The sequence below is a fragment of the Sminthopsis crassicaudata genome, chromosome 1 (genome assembly GCF_048593235.1).
Source record: "Sminthopsis crassicaudata isolate SCR6 chromosome 1, ASM4859323v1, whole genome shotgun sequence".
Lineage (NCBI taxonomy): Eukaryota > Metazoa > Chordata > Mammalia > Dasyuromorphia > Dasyuridae > Sminthopsis > Sminthopsis crassicaudata.
The window spans coordinates 669,451,045-669,477,303 of NC_133617.1; the positions used below are offsets into that span (position 1 = coordinate 669,451,045).

The 26,259-nt window shown below is 36.3% G+C and overlaps 1 protein-coding gene across 2 annotated transcripts in view; it reads left to right on the forward strand.

Moving 5' to 3' along the window:
* The window catches only part of IHO1 (interactor of HORMAD1 1), a 60,866-nt gene that overhangs the window by 24,482 nt on the left and 10,125 nt on the right, over positions 1 to 26,259 (forward strand). For both annotated transcript variants that reach the window (XM_074288766.1, XM_074288757.1), the window contains 2 exons: positions 5,327 to 5,375; positions 5,558 to 5,645. In XM_074288766.1, the coding sequence (XP_074144867.1) occupies positions 5,327 to 5,375; positions 5,558 to 5,645 (137 nt within the window). The remainder of the gene's footprint in view (positions 1 to 5,326; positions 5,376 to 5,557; positions 5,646 to 26,259) is intronic.

The following is a 26,259-nucleotide window of genomic DNA, read 5'->3' on the forward strand; positions in this document are numbered from 1 at the left end:
TTTTTGTTAATTATTTTATCTATAACTATGCATGTTTCCCCCAGAAGAATGAAGCTTCTTGATGAGAGGACTGTTATTTTTACTTGTATCTCCACTTCTTAGCACAGGGTAAACTCATAATACTGATTGCTTTTCATTGTGCCACCCTATCTTCCCTCACTCATAAATGATGGCCTAATTAGAGCTTTCTCGGGTCCATTGTGTTCTTCCTCAGAAATGTCAACTTTATAAAGAAAGGTGTTTGGCTTTTTCCCAAGATCATTGTATAGTTTTGACCTTCAGAAGGGCACTAGTGCATGAGCTGAGTCAGGCAAAATCCTCTGAGATTTGAGACCAACATCTTTCCCAGAACTACTAACTATCTTTCAGGTAGAATTTGGTACAGATTATTTTCACAGACAATGCTGAAGACAAGCTGGCTTCTCACAGATTGAGGCTGATAGTGCATTTCTTTTTTGTGGCCTCAGCTCCAAACGAATCCTTCATCTCTTTTCCTGCCAGGTGTTTTACTGCTTATCTATTTCAGTGCATTGTCATTCTTTTTTTCCCCTCCCTTTCAGGCTAAATCATTTATCAATAGGAAACTAGCTTCTTTCTGAAACCTTTCAGCTACAAGCTTCTAAAAACACTATGGCCATTATTTTTCTCTGCATACCTCTGCAATTGAAAAAAAAAAAAAAGACTGAAAATATCCAACATTATTATTATTATTTTTTTTTAATTTAAAACATAGCTTTTTCAAAAGAACTATGTTGGAGGACTTGTCTGACTTAATTACCCACCATGATAATGAATACCTATCATTAATTTCATTTTGAATAGCTGCAAGATATATATTTCATCTTCAAAAAGGACAAAGGGAATTTCTGAAGGGACTCTGAAGAGATAAGATTTCTTTTTCTTTTACTTGTAGCTATATTTTCTTTAGAAATAAAAGCAACAAACTTGCTATTTATAGGGCCTTTGCCTCTTAATTAATACATATTTGAAACTCCAGATTGATGGGTTTCTTTTTTCCAGGTACTGTCTCTTTGCATTTCCTCTGTATTTTCTGTCATACAGTTTATATAATTTCAGAGCCATTTTAACATGCAGTGAAAACAGAGAACAAATTATGAGCTTTCTGTTCTGAGTGTCTCAAAGAAGTTAAGAAAAAAGCCAGGCTCTTTATTTAGAAACATTCAAGCATAAGAAACTGAACTCCATAATGGAAGAGTGGGAAGGTATCGTTGTGATAAATTCCATTTCACTGTAAGCACTTTTAGTTTCTTATTTTCTGTTAATGAGACCAAATCATAACGTGGTGGGGAAAAAATGAAAAAATGAGGGGGAGAAGGAAGACAAAGATGGCAATTTAGGCCTTTGAGAAGGAATAATATCTAGTCCAGTGTTCATAGTTCCTTCCTGGCAAATGTTAGCTTAGTTTAAAAAGAATATCAGTATAGTCCCTTTGACCGCAATGAAATTTTTCAGTTTACAATTATGTATTTATGGAAAATCACACTAAGAGACATAAGTTTTTTTGATTTCTTCTTCAAAGGAGTTTAAACATTTAGATAATGGTGATGGTGAAGCTGTTGATATTCCTTTGTGAGAAACAGATTAGCCTCATTATTAGGTAAGAACCAAGTGATCAGATCACAGGAAGATTACTTCTATTTGTGAGGGATTGCTCAGCATTTTGGTGGTTAACTGTAGTAGATTTTGGGGTTGCATTTAATGACAAGCCTTGGTTTTCATAGCAAAATAGCATGTAAAGACAAGATTGGATTTTGATGACCATTCCTCATCTATGTCCAGGTCCCCTGTCAATAAGCCCTGTATCTGTGACCCAGAACTGAGTAGTAAACAGCAGAGCTGCCAGTTGACCTCTGTTCCCTTAGCCTTCACAAGGTCAAAGGTCTTCTTCGTGAATCTGGGATTCTATGCTCTGGTGTACAGTCTTTATCCTCTCTCAGTTCTTACGTACTAGAATGCTTCTGTAGCTGCATGCCCCATTTCAAATGTCTACAAGTCTCGTTGCTTATTTCTCTATGCTGACCTTAGTTGGAAATTGGATTTACTTTGATTTGTTTTCTTTGATTTCAATAGGACTCTATATGGTACTTTTTCTAGATCCTGGTGAAGGAGTTGCATTGGAAAGCTTAACTATACGTCTTCCTGTTACTCTGATATCTTGGCTCCATCCTAGGATCCTCAAATTCTTGAATCTATCCAGAATACAAAGTCTATAATCTCTGACTTTTCTACTGCTACCTTGCTTGGCTTTCTTCCCACCAGTCTGGCACATGAAACTATAAAATGCCTCAAACACTGCCTCTTCATGGCTGCCATCTCTGGTGCTGATAGGGAGTAAAGAGTTGTTCCCTGGGGAGTTATAGGGATGGGTAGCCTTCATTCCATCACACAGTAACCTAGTTCTACTTTCAGGTTTTGTCAGATCTTTCTCAGTGCTTTGCTCACTGACTGTATGATCTATTAATAGACCTAACTACTCATAGGCATTACAAAGGAGTTCCATTCAGCAAAAGTTTATCCCTTGAGTTTATTCATCCACCCTCAGTGATGTATGAATGGGTCAAAAAATAATTGGCTCACCATTATTACAGACTGTATTATGAAGGTCATCCTTTATCTTGGGACCTAATAGTCTATATCTTACATAGGAAGATAACAACCAAAGTCCAAATTTACACTTTTAGGATGTACAAAATTTTAGGAAATGATGTGAAATATTACCACTCCATGAGAATTCAGAATTTTTTGCACATAGAGTTCTAAAGAGTGTCCTTATTCTTATTCTTTTAATCTCATAACATTGAATAGGCTTCCCTTATCAACCCTCTACAATAGTTCTTATTATTGTTTAGATGTGATGTGACTTTGTTTTCATATAGACTAACAGTCATGAGGTTCAGTGCAGGGCAGGGAGTTGTGGGAACTCCCTTCTGGTTGGCGCAGGTCCTTTGTAAATACATTTACGAACCTGAAAGGTTAAACTGACAAAATAAGTTTATTGTTAGAACTGAGAAGTCATCTTTTGCAGGCTGACTTCCTTAGTGGCAGGGTCCCGACAGAGGAGTAAAGATCTAGCAGAGAAATCCTCTAGCAGAGAAATCCTGAGAGAGAAGTGAATAAAGTCCTGTTAGGGAAATAGGGGAAGAGAAAAAAAAGAAATTCAGGATGCAACCTGCAAGATATCCCCTGAGGTTTCAGACATCAAAATCTATATTCCTTTGGGCAGATCACCCACCAGTAAAATTTTGATAAGACCCCTCCCCTCTGTGTATGAGGTAGAATAAAGAGGGAGCGCATTCCAGACAGATGGGCCAGACCCAGAGATGGGAGAAGGCATGTCATGCCTGAGGAGCATCAAAGGAAAGTTTGGCTGGAAGGAGTGGGAGCAGGATCCAATAATAGTTATGCAGTATTGTTGGACTTGCCAAAAATCATTCTCTCCTCTTTAATCATTTTCAAGTAATTTCATTGTTTATTTCATATGAAAACATGCTTAATTTAAAAATTCTTTTTATTCTATCCTCAGACCTTTATAATTTTAGCAGAATCTTAAAATAGGTGAGAGAGATAAAGAGGGAGTAACGCTGAAAGAGAATGTCTTTTCAGCAGGCAGAGAGAGGGTCGCAGCTATGCCAAGGATCTGAGAGAGGTTCCTCGGCATAATTCCTGCTTTTAAGTCCTCTGTAAGGAGTTGGGCTGAAGAAAGCTTGATATATGGTTGGCTCTTGGTGGGGGCTGGGAGCAGTCTGAGTTGGAATCAGAATAGAGAATCTTGGAATTGAATGTGTCCCTGGACTAATGTCCAACTCAATAGAATTGGATAGAAATCTCCATCTCCAGCTCAGGCTAAGTAGGAGTGGTCCTGGACTCAACTAGTCCTACCCAGATAACAGAATGGAACCACTTTACCTTGATTCCCTTGAGCAGTCTCTTGGGGAGAGCTTCTCTGAGGAAGTTTCCCAAGCTTCCCCCCCTCCCAAGTCGGAGAGAGAGCCTTCATCTATTTTAGTGTCCCTATCTGTAAAAGGAGTTAAATTAAAAGATTTTGAAAGTCCTTTCTAGCCCTAAGGCCTATGCTGAATAAGCAAACAATTTGTATCCTTTTTAAAAATATTTTTTAGGGGCAGCTAGGAGGCACAATGGATAGAGTACCACTAGCCCTGAAGTCAGGAGGACTTGAGTTCAAAATTGGTCTCAGACGCTTAACATTTATTTCCTAGCTGTGTGATCCTAGGCAAGTCACTTAACCCCAATTGCCTCAACAAAATATATATACATATTTTTCATTTTAGTTAAAAAGCATTTTTTCCCTTCCACATTTTCCAGGTTTTTTTTTAAAGATAAACAAACTCCCCGTAACTTAAACAAATAAAACAGGAATAATAATTAATTGTTAATATTGACACAGGGACAATGGATAAAATTATAATCAGGAGTCAAGAAGACTCATCTTCTGAATTTAAATTTAGCCTCAGATACTAGCTGTGTAAGACTGGGCAAGTCACATTATTCTATTTGTCTCAGTTTCCTCATCTTGTTAAAAAGAGCTGGAAAAGGAAATGGCAAATCACTCCAATATCTTTGCCAAGAAAACCCTAAATGGGGTCACAACTAGTTAAACATGACTGAAAAACAACTGAACAATAAAAGATGTTGCCATAATAATGGCAATTATTAGGAATTTTGCAGTGAATAATGGTATCTTTTTTCCCTCAGAAATTTTTTCCAGAGTTATCATTGGCACTTTTATTCTTTTAATAGAAAGTCAAAAATCTATGCATGTGTTGGAAACTTAGTAGAAATCTTCTTCCCTTACTTATCATGGACCTTAGTAAGGGAAAATTAGTCTTTTTTACTTGGTATTAAAAAAAAAGTAATTTAGTTCAGTAATTTAATTCAGTAATCACAATCTTTATCATCTTTTGGAAGATGAGCTTGGGTACATTTTTAAGATGTGGACCTGGCATGTTCATAGAGAAAAAAGTAATTTGTCTTTTCCAAATGGTTAAATAAGACTGCTATTTGCTAGCTGTATCACCTTGGACAAGTCTTAGTCCCTTTCTGTACGTCAGTTTCTCATGTCAGATGAAGATCTTAGACCTATGAGATTTCACTTAGCTCTAAAGCATATAATTATATAATTCTAAAGTAGTTCAAACTGTCAATTCTTCTGACATGGGACTGATTTTATTATGATATATGATATAAGAAGTATTCTATCGTTCACTTCATGCCTCATCAACTTCTTTCCATTTCTGAGTGTTGAAATAACTCATACAGGTATTGACTTTTTTGCTTTCTATTTTAGTGAGATGCTAAGCAGCTTCATTTCCAACGTCAGAGAAAACTTTGACCAGGTAAGTGTCTTCACATTTCAAGAAGCAATAGAAGGTTGAAAATATTCTAAATGTTAAGATTTTTGATTTTATTGTCTTTGTCTTTCTTCTTTTTTCTCTTTCTTGTTCAGGATTTAGTAACAATTCTGTAATGAAAATGGTGTTTGATGACTGAGATAATTTTGTTTTATTGGACTTCTTAGATACAAAGATCTCTGGAAAAACTGGAAGAAGAACTGGTTAAAAGAAACCAGACCATTTTGGATTCAGTGATAGCAGTTATTAAGACATGTAAGTAGTGCCTCCTTCCTGTTTTTGATTACTAACAGAGTACCAACAATAAGTTTAACATGGTTATCTTGTTTCTCAGCTAGAATTGAAGAATATGGGCGGCAGTAGAATGTGCAGGGTTTTTTTGTTTATTTGCTTTTTGAGAGTAGAAGAAAATCTGTTGAGCTAAGGATAACTTAGCATATGTGTAAAGAGAGGGAATCAGCAAATAGCCATCATTTTATAAGGCCTGCTTTCTGTGTTGGCAATATTTGTGTTTGTTTCATCCTTTGCAAAGTGCTTTTTCTAAACAATGTGATGCAAGAGGATGGATCCCTGTGTATCATTTTTCACTGAGAGAAGTGGCTGATTGCTTGCCTGTCTGCTTATCTGGGTGGTGTCAGGGAGCCAGACTCAGAGATCCCTGAATTACTAGATAGTGTAGCCATTGGGAACACCATACATAGAAAAGCTGCACCAGATTAAGATGACTGCTCTTAGATTTCCCCTTTGGGCATAGTTCCAAATTGTTCTCTAGAATGGTTCACCACTCAACCTATTTTATATCTTCCTCTCCAACATATACCATTTCTTATAGGTGTGAACTCAGATATCTCTGAGTTTTTTTAATTTGCATGTCTTTGATCAATAGAGATTTAGAATATTTTTTCATATGACTAGATATCGTTGATATCTAAAAATTGCCTGCTTTTATCACTTAAACATTTATCAATTGGGGAATGGCTCTTATTTTTTATAAATTTCACTCAGTTCTACATAGAATATGTTTTTAAGATATGAAGTCTTTATTAGAGAAATTTGCTGTGAGAATTTTGATAATATTTCATTGTCTATGGTACCTTTTAGCAAAATGAAGTTTCCCTGATTATCTTTTAATAGGTCTATTTTTCTTTTGCTTTGTCTGAAATCATGATTGCTACGCCCTGCCTTTATTTATTTCAACTGAAGCATGATACATTCTGCTCCAACTCTTTCTTTTTAAAATCCTCTGTGTATATCTTTCTATTTCACGTGTGTCTCTTGTAAGCAACATATTGTTGGATTCTGGTTTCTAATCCATTCTTCTATCCCTTTCTATTTTATAGAGGAACTCATCTCATTCACATTCACTGTTAAGATGACTAATTGTTTACTAATGCATTAATTTACTAATATATCAATAATTACTAATATTTTTCTCCTTCCTGTTTTCTTAAATTTATCCTTCTCTCTCTTTATTTTGTCTCTCCTCAAAAGTCTATTTTGCTTCTGAATACTGCCTCCCTTATCTCATCCTTGCATTTATCATTCTCCCAGTTTTTGCATCTCTTATACCCTTTCCCTCCTACTTCCCTGTTTGATAAGATAAATTTCTAAACCAAATGATTGTATTTATATATTCTTCCCTTTTTGAACCAATTCTGATGACAGTAAGGTTCAGGTGTTGCTTAACTACCCCCATCTTCTCCCTTCCACTACCAAAGCTTTTCCTTGTGTGTCTCTTCTATGTGAGAAAACTTGCCCCATTTTCCCCTTCTCACAATGCATCCCTATTTCTCATGCTTTTGGTTTTTGTTTGTGTGGAGAGATCATCCCAACATAACAGATTCAAAGTCATGTCCTCTCTGTAAATTTCTTCTAACTGCCCTAATAATGATAAATTTCTTAGGAATTACCTTATCATTTTTTCAGATAGGAATGTAAACAGTTAAATAAACATAAACTTTATTACGTCACTCATGATTACTCTTTTATATTTACCTTTTTATGCTTTTCTTGAATCTTGTGTTTCTATCAGTTCTGGTCTTTTCATCAAAAATGCTTTGCCAGAAAATCTTCTATTTCATTAAATATTAACTCCCCCCCCTCCAAATGATTATATATTCCCCAAGCCCTCTGCTGTTTTAATGTGGAAGCTAATAAAATTAGAGTGATCCTAACTACGATTCCATGATACATAAATTGTTTCTTTCTGGCTGCTTGCAATATTTTCTCCTTGTTGGAAAGGAACCCCCATGTGCAAAAATGTTTGTGGCCACCCTTTTTGTAGTGGAGAATGGCTGAATAAACTATGGTATATGAATGTTATGGAATATTATTGTTCTGTAAGAAATGATCAGCAGGATTATTTCAGAAAGGCCTAGAGAGACTTACATGGACTGATGCTAAGTAAAGTGAGTAGAACCAGATCATTGTATACAGTAACAACAGATTATAAGATGATCAACTCTTATGGACGTGGCTCTTTTCAACAATGAGATGATTGAGGCCAGTTCCAATGATCTTGTGATGAAGAGAGCCACCTACTCTCAGAGAGAGGACTGTGGGAACTGAGTGTGGATCACAACATAGCATTTTCATTCTTTTTGTTGTTTGTTTGCTTGCATTTTATTTTCTTTCTCACTTTTTCCCTTTTGATTTGGTTTTTCTTTTGCAGCAAGATAATTGTATAAATATGTATGCATCTATTGGATTTAACATATATTTTTACCATGTTTGGCATGTATTGGATTGCTTGCCGTCTGGAGGAAGGGTAGGAGAAACAGGGGAAAAAATTGGAATGCAGAGTTTTGCAAGAGTTAATGTTGAAAAAAAGTCCATGTATGTTTTGAGAATAAAAAGCTTTAATAAAATAAAAATAAAAGTAAAAAAAAATTAAAACATGAAAAAAGATTTTTAAAAATAAAGTCTTTTCTACTCTGATTAAAAATATATATTTTCTCCTTGCCTTAGGAGCTCTGAAATTTGGTGAAAATATTCTTGGGAGTTTTCAGTTTGGGATCTCTTTCAGGAGATAATTGGTGGATTCTTTCAGTTTCTTTTTTACCCTACCTATCTAAGATTTTGAGGCAGTTTTTCTTAATAATTTCCTAAAAGATAATGTTGAATGTTACAGTAGAATGAAGACCAAGTAATTAGTTACATCCAAATATGACTTAATCATACAAGTGATTGCAGAAACAAATCTGATCTTGGCTCTCAGTAGCATTGACCATTGTTTTCTACACAGTTAATATGTAATTAGTAGAGAGTGGGGGAAAAAGGAAAAACAGGATAGGGGGAAAAAGACATCTGATTTTTTAGTGGGAGAGGGGATTGGGAGACACTGAGGAAAAAGGGAGAATTATTTTCTGACATTTTTTTAAGTTGGGTAACTTTTGAGAGGGGAAATAATCTTGTTATTTCTCCAAAATCAAGTGATTTACAATCAGCTGAAACTTAACTTTGCAAAATGGCAAATAAAATAGAGGCAAAATGGAGGCATTAATGCCATTCTTAATTGTAGGCTTTTTTCCCCCCTTAATTATGGTTTTCAAGTTAGTCCAATAATTCTTAAATTATCTTTACTCAATCTATTTTCTAGGGAGATATTTCACATATCTTCTATTTTTTCCATTATTTTGACTTTGTTTTATTGATGCTTGATGTAACTTGCTCAACTCTAATTTTTTTAACTGTTTCCTTTGCTTTTCTTTCTTTCTTTTTTTATTATAGCTTTTTATTTATAAGATATATGCATGAATAATTTTTCAGCATTGACAATTGCAAAACCTTTTGTTCCAATTTTTCCCCTCCTTCCTCCCACCCCCTCCCCCAGATAGCAAGTAGATCAATACATGTTAAATATGTTAAATATAATATATGTATACATGTCCATATTTTGCTGCACAAAAAGAATCAGACTTTGAAATAGTGTACAATTAACCTGTGAGAGAAATAAAAAATGCAGGCAGACAAAAAAGAGGGAATGGGAATTCTATGTAGTGGTTCACATTTATTTCCCTCAACTCTAATTTTTTTTTTTCTTTTTCCTGAGGCTGGGGTTAAGTGACATGCCCAGGGTCACACAGCTAGGAAGTGTTAAGTGTCTGAGACCAGATTTGAACTCCGGTCCTCCTGAATTCAAGGCTGGTGCTCTATCCACTGAGCCACCTAGCTGCCACACCTCAACTCTAGTTTTTAAGGAATTCTTTTCTTTCAGTGAATGTTGGCACCTTTTGTTTTAAGTATTACTCCAATACTGGTTTTTAAAGTGTTATTCTCTTCTATATTTTTGTGCCTCTTTTATCAAACTTTTAATTCTTTTTTCATAATTTTCTTATAGCATACTCATTTGTTTCCCTAATTTTTCCTCTATAATTCATATTTTTTTTTCTTTAGCTCTTCCAGGAATTCTTGTTGGTCTTGGATATAATTAGCATTTTTCTTTGAGACTTGGGTTGTGGGTGTTTTCACATTGTTTTCTTCTGAAATTGTATCTTGGTTTAATTTTGTGTCAAAAGCTTTTTATGGTTGTTCTTTATTTATGTTGTTTGCTCATTTTTCCAGCCTTTTTTTTTTTTTTTTTTTTTTTTTTTTTTTTTTTTTGCATTTGAACTTTATATTAAAGTTGGACCCTATTCACTTGGTGGTGTCCCAAGCTTCAGGCTTTTTTGGTACTACTATTTTCAGAGCTAATTCTGAGGATCTGCAAGTTCTTGATGCTTCCAAGGTATTGTGATTTGGAGAGAGGTGTGGTCACTACTCTCTCGGTCTTTTTTGCTTAGAACAATCCCCTGTAGATATAAGTGCTAGTGTTCCTTTTGGCCTTGCAACAATGATTAGGTCCCCAGCTTTCTTTCAGCAGACTCCTCCCAACATCCTGTGTTTCCTTAGGCTGGGAAAATGTCTCACTTTGACCTTTTGTTGGCTCTGCAACTCCAAAATGTGATTTGAGAAATTCTTTTAGAATTGTTTGAAGGGGAATGTTGGTAGAATCCATCTGGGGTGCTACCTGTATTCCACCATCTTGGTTTCCTCTGCTTCACCAAATTATAAGTTGTTTCTGGACCACTGAAAAGAGCTCTAACAGGAGAAAGAAATTAATAAACATTTTAAAAAGGAGGTTTATTAATTCTTAAATATCTAGCTGGCTAAATAGGTGGCCTTTTGTGCAAGGTATCTGTATTTTATTTATATTCATGCATACATGTTTGTGTGTGTATATATATGCATATACACACAACTCATGTATATACATAATTTTAAAAATGCAAATTGAATTCAAATGATCCAAATATAGAGTGATAGATTGCCTGTGAATTACAAAAGGTGCTTTTGTGTAGCTTGACAACTAAATTCCCATCTGTTTGCAAAGTAGTATTGTGCCATCTGTGGACTTCAAAACTTGATGCTAGTATAATATACTGGTACATCTGTTTAGACACCTACTTATTCAGGAAGGTGTTATGATTGATTAGATAGAAACCAAAGAACAAATCGAAATATGTTTTACTTCCCTGTACACAAAAGTATAGCAGGCATCCATTTTAAATAGAAGAGACATGGAGAAGAGGCAAAGGCAAAAGATCATAATATCCATTTTATTCATAGGGACTTTAAAAAATTCTCTAGTCCAGTTTCCCTCATTTTATGATGGGGAAACTGAGTCCCCATCAGTTTTGTTGGTCAATAAGTTTACTATATTACATGCCAGGAATACAAAGAATGGCAAAAACATTTCTTGCACCAAGGAGGTCACATTCTAATAGGGGGAGACAACATGTCCATAACTAGATGTATACAAGATCTTTACAGAGTAAATAGAAGGTAATCTCAGAGGAAAGGTACTAGTAATTGGTAGAATTGAAAAAAGTCAAGAAGTGTTTTATGGTCACTTGACTAGGTAATGTCAGGGTTGGATAAGACCATTTCAATTTGCACAAAAGATTGTTCTCATTATTTAAAAATTAAAGGAAGTAAAAGTAAGAATGTGAGCAAGTGAAATGAAGTAGTAGCAGTCATCATTTGGTAGCTCTGCAGAGGACTGTGCAATAATCCATCCTATTACAGGTGAAAGATTTAATACATCTCTGATTGGCATCTTTCTTAGTGCCTAGATGTAGAAAGTTGATAGAATTTAAAGCCAAAAGGAATCTTAGAAATCATCTAATTCAACTCTTTCATTCTATTAGTAGAGAGAATTCTAGTATGTTCTTTATTGACTAACACAATCTAGTAGCTCTAATTAGACATTTTCTGAATTCTAATCATTCTGTCACTGGTGATTGTCAGACTTTATCATTCAGGCAAAGGGAGGATATAGATAGATATTCTTTAGAAATGCTATACTTTTTTTGTTTAATAGTTGGAACCCTTATAGAGTAAAATCTTTCCTCTCTCTAAGAAGTTTGATTTAACAACATTTCTGTAAATAGCATTTCAATCCTTGCACTAGGATGGCTTTGTTCCTCAGAGCCATGGAATTGGTTACTCAGAGAACAGCATGAGCCACAATTATACTGGTACCATCCTTATCACCAGTGAACAAGTAGGAGAATAATTAGGGGAAATGACAGAGAAGTAGATCCTACAAAATCAGAAAATGTGGCTTTTGAAAAAATTTAATTGATACACTTTGTCTTGACACAGCACATATTACCCAACTAAGAATCTCCTCACCTCCTGGAAAAACATTTCCTGAATGTTAAACAAAATTATGTAGAGTGATTGTGACTAATAGTGAAATTCATAGGATTATGGCATCATAGACTTACAGCCAAAAGAGATAGTAGAGATCATCTAGGTTAAATATTTTAAAATTAATAAAAAGAAAGTTGTCAGAGAAACAAATAGATGAAGAGACTGAAGTCTCAAAAGTTTAGTGGCTTACAAAATTGGTCTAGCATTCTTTTCAGTAGGCTCTGATGTCCTGTCAGTAATTTTGTTAAAAAAAAAAATTTATGGAAGGGAAAAATCAGAACAAAAAGGAAAAACCCACAGAAGAGAGAAAAAATAGAAAAAAGAACTGAACATAGCATGTGTTGAGTTACATTTAATCTTCATAGTTTTTTCCTGAATGGAGGTGGCATTTTCTATTCAAAATTTATTGGGATTGCCTTGGATCACTGAACCACTGAGAAGAACTAAAGCTTTGATAGTTGATCATAGCATATTCTTGCTGTTACTGTGTATAATGTATTCCTGGTTCTGCTTGTTTCTCTTAGCATCAGTCCATGTAAATCTTTCCTGGCTTTTCTAAAATCAACTTGTTCATCATTTTTATCAAACAATAATATTCCATTATCTTCATATACCATAACCTATTCAGACATTCCACTTTTCAGTTCTTTGCTACCAAAGAAGAGCTGCTACAAACATTTTTGCACATATGGGTCCTTTCCCTTCATTTATGATTTCCTTGGGATAAAGACCCAGTAGTGGCATTGCTGGGCCAAAGGGTGTGCACAGTTTTATAGTCCTTTGGTCATAGTTCCAAATTGCTCTCCAGAATGGTTGGATTGTCAGTAATTGTTAACAGAAAGGAAGAATGTGAGCTTTCACTTTAATATTTGGAGCCAAAATTGGCATTTGTCTTTGACCTGAGTTTTGTTGCCTTTTAGTGTTGTCTTTGTTTACATTGCATGAATATCATTCTTTTGATGCTGATTTCTTTCACTCTGTATCATCACATCATGCATGTCTTTCCATGTTTCTTTAATATTTTCACATCACGTTGTATATTATTTCTAGTTGTACAAATATTCCAGTATTCTTTTGTCAGTTTTTCAGATGTTACTTAACATTGAAATAGACTTTATTTCCAAGTTTTTGTTATTAAAAATAATGATGCTGTAATTTTTTTTGAAGGGAAAGATATGATTTCTTTATTAGTTTGCTTGCTACTATTAACTAACTTGGCATAGAAACCCAGTTGTGGGCTCTTAGGATTATAGGTTATGAATAACATAGTTATTCATCTTACATAATTCCAAATTATTTTCTGGAAAGTTTGGACCAATTTTTGGCTTTACCAGTTGATTGAGATTTAACTTTTATATAGTTCCTTTAAAAATAAAATTTTGGGGGCAGCTAGATGTCTCAGTAGAGAAAGCACTGGCCTTGGAGTCAGGAGGACCTGAGTCTACATCTGGTCTCAGACACTTAACACTTACTAGCTGTGTGATCCTGGGCAAATCACTTAACATTCCCAATAGCCTCAATCCCCCCCCCCGCCAAATTCCACATTTTCCTATATCCCAGTTATGATGGATTTGAATTGATTCCCTAAAATCATTTTAGTTTGTTTCTCCAATTTTTAGTAATAGAATATAATTTAGTAGTAGTTAAAGCATATTCAACTGTTGATGATTAACCCTTTCTTTTGAAAATTACCTTTTTCCATCTTTGATCATTTGTCTATTGAAAAGTAGCTTACACACAGTAGGTACTCAAGATGAGTAAAAGAAAAGAAAAAATTATTCTTTAGTATATTTATGTTGATTATCTATAAATTTTTAGATGTCAGACTTGTCAGATATTTAACATAATCAGATCTTAAATAAAAGCCTTACCTGGGTTGATGAATGAATCTCTATTATTTTCTTATTTGTTTTTGCTCGTGATATTTGTAGAATTTGGCTGGGCTAGCTGGCCCTAGACTTGTTCATGACCCATTCCATAGGTGAACCTTCCAGAATAATGGTAACTGTTTTTGCCTCAGAATTTTCTGAGTTCCTCTGGAATATGGACAATGGTCTCGAGCTTTCCCAGTCACCAGTGAAGTGAAACCAGGCTGTGTGCTTGCTCCCATGCTCTTTAGCATGATGTCTTCAGCCATGTTGTCAAAGGCGTTCAATGAGTGTCAAAGTCAGCCACTGCCCTGATGGTAAATTCTTTACCTTGAAAAGACTACAAGCCAAAACTAAATTGGAGGGAGTGTTGGTGCATGGTTTTGTATTTGCAGATGATTATCCACTCAATGCAGTTTGTAAAGCAGAGATGCCACAAAGTTTGGATCAGTTCTCTGCTGCTTGTGCTAATTTTGGCCTTACCAGTTAACACCAAAAAAGCACAGGTCCTCCATCAACCAGAACCATATTATCCATATGTGGAACCATCGGTTACAGTAAATAGTGAAGTTTTGAATGCTGTGGATAATTTCACTTACCTTGGTAGTATGCTTCCAGGGATATACATGATGATAATGACCCCCATCGCTAGAACTGGCTCAGTGTTTGGAAGGCTCTGAAGGAAAGTGTGGGAGAGGAGAAGTATTAGACTGACTACCAAACTGAAAGTTTACAAAACCATTGTGCTGACCTCATTGTTGTATGCCTGTGAAACCTAGATAGTATACTAACGCCATGATAGGAAACTGAATTGCTTCCATTTAAATTGTCTGAAGATCACCTGGTAGGATAGATATCAGACAATGAGGTCCTCTCTTGTACTAAACTGCCTTGTATGGTTACAAGATGGTCAGAAAAAGCAATGCAAGGATACTTTCATCTTAGAATTGATTGTGTGACATAGGAGACACTGGCACAGGATCAGAGAAGGTGCTGTGCTCTGAGAAAAGTAGAATTGAGTTAGTCTAAAGGAAATGCAAAACATGCAAAATAGAGAAACTACCCCAAATGTTCATATTTGTGTCTGACCTGTGGCAGAGTATTCTGAGATCATATTGATCTGATCAGCCACAGTTGGACATACTGTAACTCAAATCTAACAGAGTGATATCATTTTGGTCCTCTTCTAGAAGAAACAAAGGACAACAATAACAACTACTCACAGTTTTATAGCCTTTGGAATCCCCTCCAACATTTATCATCTTTTCCTGTCATCTTAGCCAATCTAATAGGTGTGAGGTGGTACTTCCAAATAGTTTTAATTTTTATTTCTCTAATCAATAGGGATTTTTTTTCATGATTATAGATAGCTTTAGTTTCTTCATCTGAAAATTGTCTCTTCATATCCTTTTATCAATTGGAGCGTGACCAGAGGGTGAGACGTTAAGGGAGAATTTTATTCATGGGTGAGGATTCTGAAGAGCTGCCAATTTGGGAACTCAGTACTTCTACTTTTTTTTACTTAGGCCTCAAGCTTCTCTTCCCCACCTACAGCTTAGTCTTTGCCTCCTCATTCAAAACACAACAAAGCAGGCACTCTGTGGCTAATTATTACCTTTTGAATGCATCTAACTCTATAGCCCATCAGTAGTTCATTTCTTCATCATGTGGTTAGCAGACAAGAATATATAGTCTACACATACTCTAAATCAAGGAGTAGGAGACTTCTGTTACATGCCATCATACCTTCTGAAATCAGACTTTCCTCTTGCCTCTTCCACATGAGGATAGATAGCATCAGCTGAAAATGATGTACCCAGCAGTATTATAGTCAGTTGAGAAAAAAAAGGCAAAAAAGATACCAGCATCTAAATCTTAATCCCTTTATCTTGTTGCACAATTTCCTGACTGTTGGGGATCATCATTGCTCTACCAGTCTCTCATTTTTGAAATCATAGTCATCATTGTGGACTCAAGATTAAGTAATTATAATTAAAATTTAATCTTTAATACTTGGTCCAAAAGAATATTGCTTTTTCTGTAGTTTCTGAGGACCAGAAAAGTATGCCATGTAGTTCATTTGTATTAGAGTCTTAAGATACTAATAATGAATTTCAACATGTTCAAAAAAAAAGTAGATGTATTAAGGAATTTATGGTTTTTAATATCTTTCAAGTAAAAAGGGCCTAGAAAGAATGTGTTACCAATATCATAAATCAGCTGAAGAAACAAAGATGGAATGGAATCATGTCACAAAATGACGTATTTAGAATATTGAATCTAGAATGGAAACTTTGCCCTTTTTTGTTATGTTGTGATTTTATTGGAATTTATGCTCCATTGTTGCTAAGAAACATTTCTATTTAGGTACTCTTCTATAAATTATAATTAAATCCTACACTGCAAATATCACAGAGATATCTTAGAAACTATATGAATAATAAACATCCCTTTTGAATTTAAGGGTTTCTTCTCAACAGAAGAAAATAATCTTTTTTCTGAATGATGGATAAATTTTTATGTGTATTTGTGACAGAAAAAGTCTGTTTTCTATCACATAGTTACTGTATTTTGCAAGATTAGGGTCATGCTGCAGTGGACCCTATTCCAGCTCTCTTTTTCCTTACATCAATCCTTATTTTGCTTCCCTATAATTTCTCTCATTGTTACTAAGTCTGTTGTTGTCGTCATTGTTGTTGTTGTCTATCCTTCGTTCTGGAAAAAGACCTATGACATCAGGGAAGGGAGGCTGTGATGTGCAAGAGGATTGGACTGAAGTGAGAGAGGATGCCCTCTTGGGCACTTACCTCACTTTCCCCTCCAGAACCTTCTGGGTCCAATGGCCAGAGATAGATTAAGACAACTGGAGATGGCCCTAGGAAGGAATAAATCTCATCCCTCTTTCTTGGGATTATCTTTCAGATATTTGAAGATAATTGTATGATTCCAAATGTCTTTTCTCCTCCTGGCCTGAAATCTCCAGTTCCTTTATGCAATCTTTATAAGGCATGGCACTGTGCCTTTCTTTGTATATGCAGCCTGAGCTATTTTGGCAGCCATATGACACTGTTGACTTATATTTAGCTTTCAGTCCACTTAAAACCCCTTATCTTTTTTTTTCACATGAACTGCTACCTAGCAGTTCCCTATTTTATATTTGTAAAATTGAGGTTTTTAAGCCGAAGGTTAAGACTTTATTAAATTTTACCTTATTTGATTTGGCCCAACCTCCAGGTCTGTCAAAATCTTTAGAAATACTGAGTATGCCACCCACTATATTAGCTTTACCTTCCAACTTTGTGACAGCTGGAAATTGGGTAAGCATGCTATACATACATCCTTATATAAATTACTGACAAAAATTCTAAATATCATAGGTCAAGCACAAATTCCCTGGCCACTCAGTCAGTCAGCAAGTATTCACTAAGTGCTTACTATATGTAAGACACTGACATCCTGAAATCCAAAAAAAGGCGGAAATCCACTCTTGCAAAACAGAAATTCTAATGGGGAAGACAATGTGTAAGTAACTAGGTAAATACCAGCTATGTAAACAGCAGAAATGAAAGCAAGCCTAGGAAGAAAGGCATTAGCAGTTAGCAGGGCCAAGAAAGGTGGGATGCAAAAGGTGAGATTTGATTTGTCTTAAAGGATGTCAGAGAAACAACAATACAGAATTATTGAGAATATCAAATAAGAGAGGTAGAATCAAAATGGCAAAGCTTAAAAGCACTCAGCTAAGCTCTCCCAAACTCCCCTCCAAAAAGGTTCCAAAATTATGCCTCAAATTGAATTCTAGAGTGTCAGAACCAACCAGAAGGTCAAGTGAAACAATTTTCTAGCCTAAGAAAGGTGACTCACCAGAGTGGTGGTGAGAACCTGAGTGCAGCACAGGCTGTGCCTTGGAGGCTGCTACATTTGGCATCAGATCTAGCAGCAACTTCAGGAGCTCTCAGGACAGGATGGTAGAAGGAAGGAAGATGGGTAGACAACTAATGGGAGGAGATTGGAGGAGACCCTCTGCTGGAGCTGAGTTAAAATCTTAACTCACTGGGTCACAGTCCCTGGGACAAAAAAACTTGTGACCAAAGGTCATCTAATAGCCCAGGTTGTGGTTCAAGTTAGAGAGGAGAACATGTGGTCATTCACAGAAGTGTGAGGACCCTAGTGTCAGTTCTAAGATAGAAGGAAGCACTATCACTTGTGATTGTAGGAGAGTGGGGAATCTAGTCACAGTTCCAGGATCAGGAGGAAAATTGGAGAAAAAATGAGAACGATGCAAGAAAATTATGGAAAAGCATCAACAGCTTGATAATAGAAGTGTAAAAAATGCTAAAGAATTTAATACCTTAAAAAATACAATTGGCCAAATGAAAAAAGGGAATATCAAATGAGATAACACATTACAAACCTCTAAGTGCTTTATATATTTAGTTATAAGTGCCATAGCTATAAGTTAAAGCCCCAAAGGATCCTCTCATTCAGCTCATTGTGCTCAAGTGAAAATGAAGACTAAATTATAATTGTGTTAACATCTGGGTCTTTTGAACCAAGCTACTTCTATTGCAGATAGTTCTTTCCAAAGTTTTCATTCCTTCTAATTCCTTGTTTTCTGAGCTTTTGTGAACCTTAGTTCAGGGTTTCTCAAACTTTTTCTGCTCACCACTCCTTTTTACCTGAAAAATTTTTACATGACCCTGAGCATATAGATATATAAAGTAGGTATGCAAATCAAACATTTACTCATAATAAATCATAATTTTGTGACCCCCACATTCAGTTGCAAGACCCCATATGGGCTTGGGATCCACAGTTTAAGAGGCTGGTTCTTAGGTAATAGACTCAAGGACTATTAAGCACTCTTAGCCTCAGTCAAAAGAGAGAAAAGAAAATTGCCTCACATGGGTCTCAGTTTTTGATGACTGGTACAAGGGCCCTGTGTTTGGCATTGAGGTTATAGAGATGAAAAATGATACAATTCTTGATCTTAGAGAATTTATAGTCTGCTATGGGATTAGGGTGGGGATATAAACTATGTACATATAAGTACAGTACAAAGCAAAATGTAATGGAGTGAGCGATCCAGATAAAATGCTTTAGGTAGTGGCTGATGTGGACCTTGAAGGAACTGCAAGGTTTCAGCAGGTGAAAATGAGCAGGTAGAATCTTTCAAATTCAGGGGGACAGTCTGTGTTTATACATGGAAGATAGTGAGGGGCTGGAGGAGAGCAAAGATCATTGCACAATCCTTTGTCTATAAGGTAGCATGTATGAAGGGAAATAGTGTGAAATAAGATCAGAAAGGTAAGTTAGAATCAAATTATAGAGGACTTTGTATAATAGCTTAAGGGATTTATGGTACTTCATCTTGAGAATATCCATCAAAGATTCTATGTATAACCAACTAGTGGAAAGTATATTTTCACTCCTTGTAATGAAATGTGTGTTTTTGTTTGTTTGTTTGTTTTTGTTTTTACTAACCCTTCCTTTTTTTGAAAAGTTCCTGCTGTGTTCTTTTTCCATCCAGGCAAATGATCAGACTTGCAATAAGTGTTATTTCTGTAACATTTTACCATTTACCTAACAAAAAATCTGTGAAGGATCAGTACTCCTATTTTACAGGTGAGGAAACTAAAGCTCAAAGAAATGTTCATTTCAAGGACTCATGATTTTATTAGGTAGATATTGGAATATTGGACTTGAAATCAGGAGATTTAGATTTAAATCTGTGTGGTTTAGGAAGAGCCAATTAACTAATCTAGGCCTCAGCTTTTAAAATGAAGGGGTTAGACCAAGTTGTAAAGTTGTAACTCTGAGTTAATGCACTGGATTCAGACAACCAAGCATTTAAGGCTAAATACCAATTGGACAATACTCTATTAGCATATGCTTGGAAAATGGTCCTTCCCACTATTCTGTGCAGCTTGATCTTTTGGTGTATACAGAGAATTGTGGGAGCAATTAGGGAGTAGAGTAAGACAAATCAGAGTCACTTTGGCAGTAGGAGATTCTGCATCCATCCAATCATTTCTACTCCTAAAGACCAAGAATAAAGACCAAGGACTTTTGCTTATCCTGACTCTGGCTGATTCTAAGGCATCCAGTGTGCTAACTCGGTCTTCACACCAAGTGATCCAGAGAATGTAAAGACAAATGCAAATTGCAGCCACTAAATGCAGGGGTCCTCAAGTTGGATTTAGTGAACTTAAAAAAATTAATAACTATATTTCAGTATAATCTGTTTCTTTTTTAATTCTGTGCATCTAATTTTATGCATTTAAAATCATGATTCTGAGAAGGGGTCTACTGGCTTCATCAGATTGCCAAAGGAGTTAATTTTACACAAAAAAAGGTGAAGAATTTTCCCCGTGAAAGAGGGTCTTCAGGAGTTGCCATGATTGTGATCTTCATCTCATAACTAAGGTGGCCCTTCTTTTGGTACTGAGTTTTTCCACAGCTACACTGGTCCCCTGAAAACAGATGGAAAGTTCGTGGGGGGCTTTTCTTGCAGCCTTTCTATCTTCATAGGGTCTTTCAGAATTTAGACTGCATTAGCATAGTCTTTGAGAACTCTGGGTTAACTCTATTACAAAAAAAAAAAAGGGGGGGAAGGTTTTAATGGGGATAGAATTGTTTTACCATTAAATATTTTTCCTAGTTGAGATTGCAAGAAAAAAAGATGAACTAAATTATTAGAATAGGGCAATTAATCACCCCAGAAGGATCTTTGGCATATTTTCAAAGGAAGAAAGGCAAGAAAAAAAATTTCATTCTTTTTAAAGAAACATCTATATCAGTGATTTACAATTCCAGATCCATTTGTTATTTCTTAATTAATTTATTTAGTAAATATTGAGAGCCAAATATAGCTAAGGTCTGTTGCTAGGCAGAGGAAAGCTTATCTGTTCCTGGCCTCTGTTCAGTGGCTGTGCAGGTACTTGATCTCCATTCTAGGATGGTGCAGTTTTTGCCCATTCATTTCCACATCAGAAGGACTGAGGCTGGGTCCTTGGGCTGCTATCTTGTACAGAGAGGCAGCAGAAGGCACAGGACTAACCCAACCAAGAGATAATGGAGGCCATGCTTCATTATCTGCAGAGCCATTCTGGTGTTACACAGAAACTACAAGAAACAAGTTTTGTCCTGCCTTTGATACCAACTGGTGGGGGAAGAGGTGGGTAATTAGGGAGTGGGGAGGCAAATCACTTGATCTTTTAGAGTTTCATTTTGTTCATCTATAAAATAAAGAGGAAAGATCCATTTCAGTTCTGATATTGTATAATTAACTTTAACAAACTGCTTACTTAATTCACAAGCATCTACTAGGTTTCTGAATTAGACATTGGAAAAATAATGACATAAATAAAATAGCCTCTGGCCTAAAGGAGTGTAAGATTGGTCCACTGGGTGGATACAATGTGTGGAGAGTGTGTTAGGGAACCCAATTAGAATACGATTCAAGGAAAGAAGAACATACAGAGTATTCTAGGAAAATATGAAGTGGAAATGAGCAGTAACTACTGGGTGGAGTGGGGGCTTCATATTGACTCCATGGACGTGATGGCACCTTACCTGAGTCGTGAAAGAAGTAAAAGACTCTGATGGATAGAAATGAGAGAGAGCATAATAGGCTGGGAAATATCTTGGACAAATGCCAAGTCTGAAGATGGAGCTTAGAATTCCCAGAATAGCTAATGGTCTAGTTTAACCGGAACCTGGGATTTGTGAAAGGGAGTTAAATAGGGCTGGAAAGATAGGTTAGAGCCAGGTAGTGGAGAGTTCTTTAAAGGCCAGACTAACACATTTGTATTTTGTCTTAGATACAAAAAGGAACAAACAAATGTATTTAAGCAAGGGAATGATATGGTAAAACTGAGCATCAGGAAGATTATCCTATAGTCACCTGTAACATGCATTCCTGGCAGTTACAATTACTAGTCTGTCCTAGGCCCAACAGAGTACCTTTGATCACTGACCTTTGCAGTGTCAACTCTACCCGGCTCGCCTCCTCTGAGGCCTTCAAAGGTTTCTGGCCACGATTTCTTGAATAGTAGTTTAATAACTGGTAGCACACTCAAGAACAGCCACATGTAATCTTTTTTTTTTTTTTTTTTTTTTTTTTGAGGCTAGGGTTAAGTGACTTGCCCAAGGTCACACAGCTAGGAAGTGTTAAGTGTCTGAGACCAGATTTGAACTCAGGTCCTCCTGAATTCAAGGCTGGTGCTCTATCTACTGCGCCGCTTAGCTGCCCCATATGTAAATCTTAAAATCCTTTATTATAACTACTCACATAATGCCCTGACTTGATGCCCTGACTTGTTGGTTCCCTAGTGAACACCTGGTCTGAAGACCCACATGTTCACTACCAAACTTCTTACCTCTCTCAGATATCCATCAGCTTGGCTTGGCTTGGCTACCCCAGGCTAGGGAGCCAGGTTAAAGAGTGCCTGGTTAAAGAGAGCAACTGCTGTCTGCAGTGGGCTTATAAAGGGCCTGTGAGGTCTCACACACATAGCCAACCAGCAAGAGAGCCGTCACGCATTATGAAGCTATCTTAATATGGCTAGGATCCCACCCATAGGGCAGTCCTATATCCACAGAGATTACTTCTGGGCCAATAAAATCTCCTGGGCAGGCACCATTTAAAGGACCCTTACAATTTCCTTCTCTTGTTTTGCAGGAACCGCATCCTTACAGTCACCTATAGGATAAATTAGATATAAAAGTGGTTGGGGATGAATGAATGAAAGGAAATAAATTTTTAAAAGCATTCATTAAGTGTTTACTATGTTCAAGGCACTGGGCTAATGACATAAAATAAAAAATAATAACATTTTTAAAAGGCAGTGAAGAAATTTATATTCTAACAAGGGAGTCATTTCATATAGAAGACTTCAGCTGTACATCAAATGGAAAGGTCCCAAGGTCCCCAAAAAACAGAGGAAAAGCAATCATTTGTATAAATGGCAAAAATTATATCAGTTTCTGATATTTAATTATTTGACAGTACCAAAGGCTTTAATGATGAAACCTTTTTGTTCCCTGTGTGTTCAGGAACTGTAGCTGCAATACTTGCTTTTATAGAAGCTGCTAGGCTGTACCTCCAATTTGATTGTTTCCGGATAACTCTGCAACAAAGCCTTGTTGGTTTCCAAGGCTTTTAGGGTCAAGGTCCTAGGCAACCTGCCCTAAGGTCTGAAGGGAGATAGTGACAAGGTGTTTATGGGGGGTTGGCTCTCACTCAGGATTACTTGATGCTTTCTTCAACTCAACTGGCTCCCCTGTCCTATGGAAGACTGTGATGGAAATAGTTGTCCAATCCCTGCTTTATAGGAGTTGTATCCTCCCCCCCCCCCACTCTTTGCTATTTGGAAGAGTGGGGCTGGCAGTAGGACTAGTGGTCTGGCAGATGCTCCCTTTGCTATGACCCCTTGGCAATAGTTGGTCAAAAAACAGTTGGCTGGGTCTTGATATAAGGATTGGGGTTGGGGGAGGCAAATGACTCCATGTTGTAGAAGTTCTTGAATGTGCAGCAGAAACATAAATCTTACTTGTTAGGTGGTAGGGAGATAGTGAAGATTTTTAAAGCAGATAAATAATGGCTGAAGACTAAATAAGGTGGAACCTTTAAACCTCTAACAATCCACAAAAATATGTTTCTTTCTTCTTTGAGTTTCCATTCTTTGCTTCTGCTTCTCCCAGTAGATACCCCAAAGTTCTCCATTACACCAGTATACCAGGAATCAGCACAGTCACCTTTGTGATTAGTGTATTAGTCTCACTTTAACTTAATGCCATGACTGCTGGCTTCAGGGACTCACCAGGAGCTTTGGTAGTCCAGCAAATTCTAAAAAAGGCCACCTCTGGGAGAACTTTCTAATGTCTCCTCTTGAGAACTATCTGCCCTCTGCCTTGTATTTATCTTGTGAGGACTGATTTATTTATGTCTCTCTCTTCTCTCTATAAATTGTGTGCTGCTCAAGAACAAAGCTTTTCAATTTTTCTTTGTACCTGGGTCTTAGCACATCATATGACAATATGAATAAGCACTTAATAAATGTTTGCTGAATGATTGATTGCTAACTCAAAATGGAATGATCAGTGAAGGTTTGATGGAAATGCTGCTGATTCCTAAGGTGGAGCTTGAAGAAAGAAAAAAAGATGACCTTGGGGATGAAGGTGAGAGCCATTTCAAGTTTGAAAGGCTGGGATGTATAAATGCATTGATGTCCACACAAGTGATACCTGAAAATTTAAGGTTACACCATAAAAATTTAGAAGAGTATAAAATTGGGTATCTTTCACAGCTATGATTAGGGGGAGAGTTATTAACCAAACAATTTGTTAAAAAGAAAAAAAATTTAAGCTATACAAAATTGAAAAGCTTTTGTGAAAGCCAAATCAACATAGGATAAAAAGAGAAACAGTCACTTAGGGGAAAATCTTTGCACTGAATCTCTATGGTAAAAGATCTTATATCCAAGATTTATAGGAAGTTAACATAGGTATATAAAACTAGGTTTTTTCCAGTGGCTAAAGAATATGAACAAACAGCTTTCAAAAGGAGAAATGCAAACTATTTAAATACACTCATTTGAAACATAGCTCCAGATTACTAATAATAAGAGAAATGGAAATCAAAGCAATTGAGATTTTGCCTTACACCCCCAAAATTGGCAAAGATCATAAATAATGACAATAGTTAAACAGGTGATACAGTGAATATAGCACTGGGCTTCTAGTCAGGAAGATCTGAGTTCAAATCCAGCTTCAGATATACTAGTGTGACCTTGGGCAAGTCATTTAACCTATGTTTGTCTCAATTTCTTTATCTATAAAATGGGGATAACAAATAGCACCTAGTTCCTAGAATTGTTGTGAGGATCAAATGAGGTAATAATTATAAAGTGCCAATAACTGGAACATAGTTAAGTGCCTTGTTTTCAGTTCTGTCTAACTCTCCTTTAACCCCATTTGGGGTTTTCTTGGTAAAGGTAGTGGAGTGGGTTGCCATTTCCTTTTCTAAGTATTATATAAATGTTAGCTATCATCATTATTATTATGTTGTAGGGTTTGTAAAAAAAAAAAAAAGACCAGTATACTGTTGCAATGATGGTGGAGCTGTGAATTGGTCTAGCCATTTGGGAAAGCAGTTTGCAATTATGTTAAGAAAGCTATTAAGTGTCCATATCCTTTGATCTCTTAGAGATCCCACTGCTAAGCATATTCTCTAAAGATGTTAATGATAAAAAGAAAGGTGACCTATACCCCATCATATTCATCACCAAATTTTCTATAGGATAGGAAACAAAAATGCTCATGAATATGAAGAATATAAAAAGAATAATAAGACTTACATGACTTAGCGCAAAGTGAAGTCAGTAGAATAAGGGATTTCAGAAGTTATCTTTCCCTAGAGGAAACTGAGGTCCAGGAAACTTAGATTATTGCTCAAAATCACATATATAGTAAATGTCAAAAAATGGAATTTGAATTCAGGTCTTCTAATTCTAGTGTTTTGTGCACACGTATTGTATTCCCTGTCCCTCATTTTTCTATGTCTCCCAATAGGTGAGAAGTAAGTGGAAGGGAATAGTGGTTTGGGGGAAAGGGGTTGTTTGTAGTTAAGTTAATAGGGGCTTAGATTCAAAGAGGCAACGGAGAGCCTTTTCAGCTTATCATTTGTGGGCTGAGAATGTAAGGTCTTTGACTAGGTACATTTCTCTGAAGGAAGAAGGAAGGAAGTAAGGAAGAAAAGGGAGGAAGAAAAGAAAGGATGGAAGGAAGGAAAAAAGGGGAGGAAGGAAGGGAGGTGGGAGGGTAGGAGTGAGGGAAAGAAGCAGTTATTAAACACTTACTTTGTGCCAAACATTGTGCTAAGAATCAAGCACAGATTGCTGGCTCCTGCTAGAAGCTCCTCCTTTTATAAGAAGGAGCACAGAGACAAGAGTCAACATGACCACCCTTTCAGGTAGCTTATAGAGTCTGCTTTGAGGTGTTTCTGAGACCCTAGTCAGAGGCCATCCTGTCCCCTTCTTAAACTGTTGAGTCTTGAAAAGAGAATAGTTGAGATCAGTTGCTAGATCCTGAGCCCCAAAGGCTCACTGACTAATGTAATGACTAAAGAGAAACATGGGAAGACATATGAGTTGATATAAAATGAAATAAGCAGAACCAGGAAAACAATGCACAATGGTTACAACAATAAAAATTGAAAGAACAACTGTAAAAAAAAAAAAAAAATCAAGAACAAATGCTGTGAAACTTTATTCATCAAACTTGGCCCCAAAGAAGAGTTATCAGAA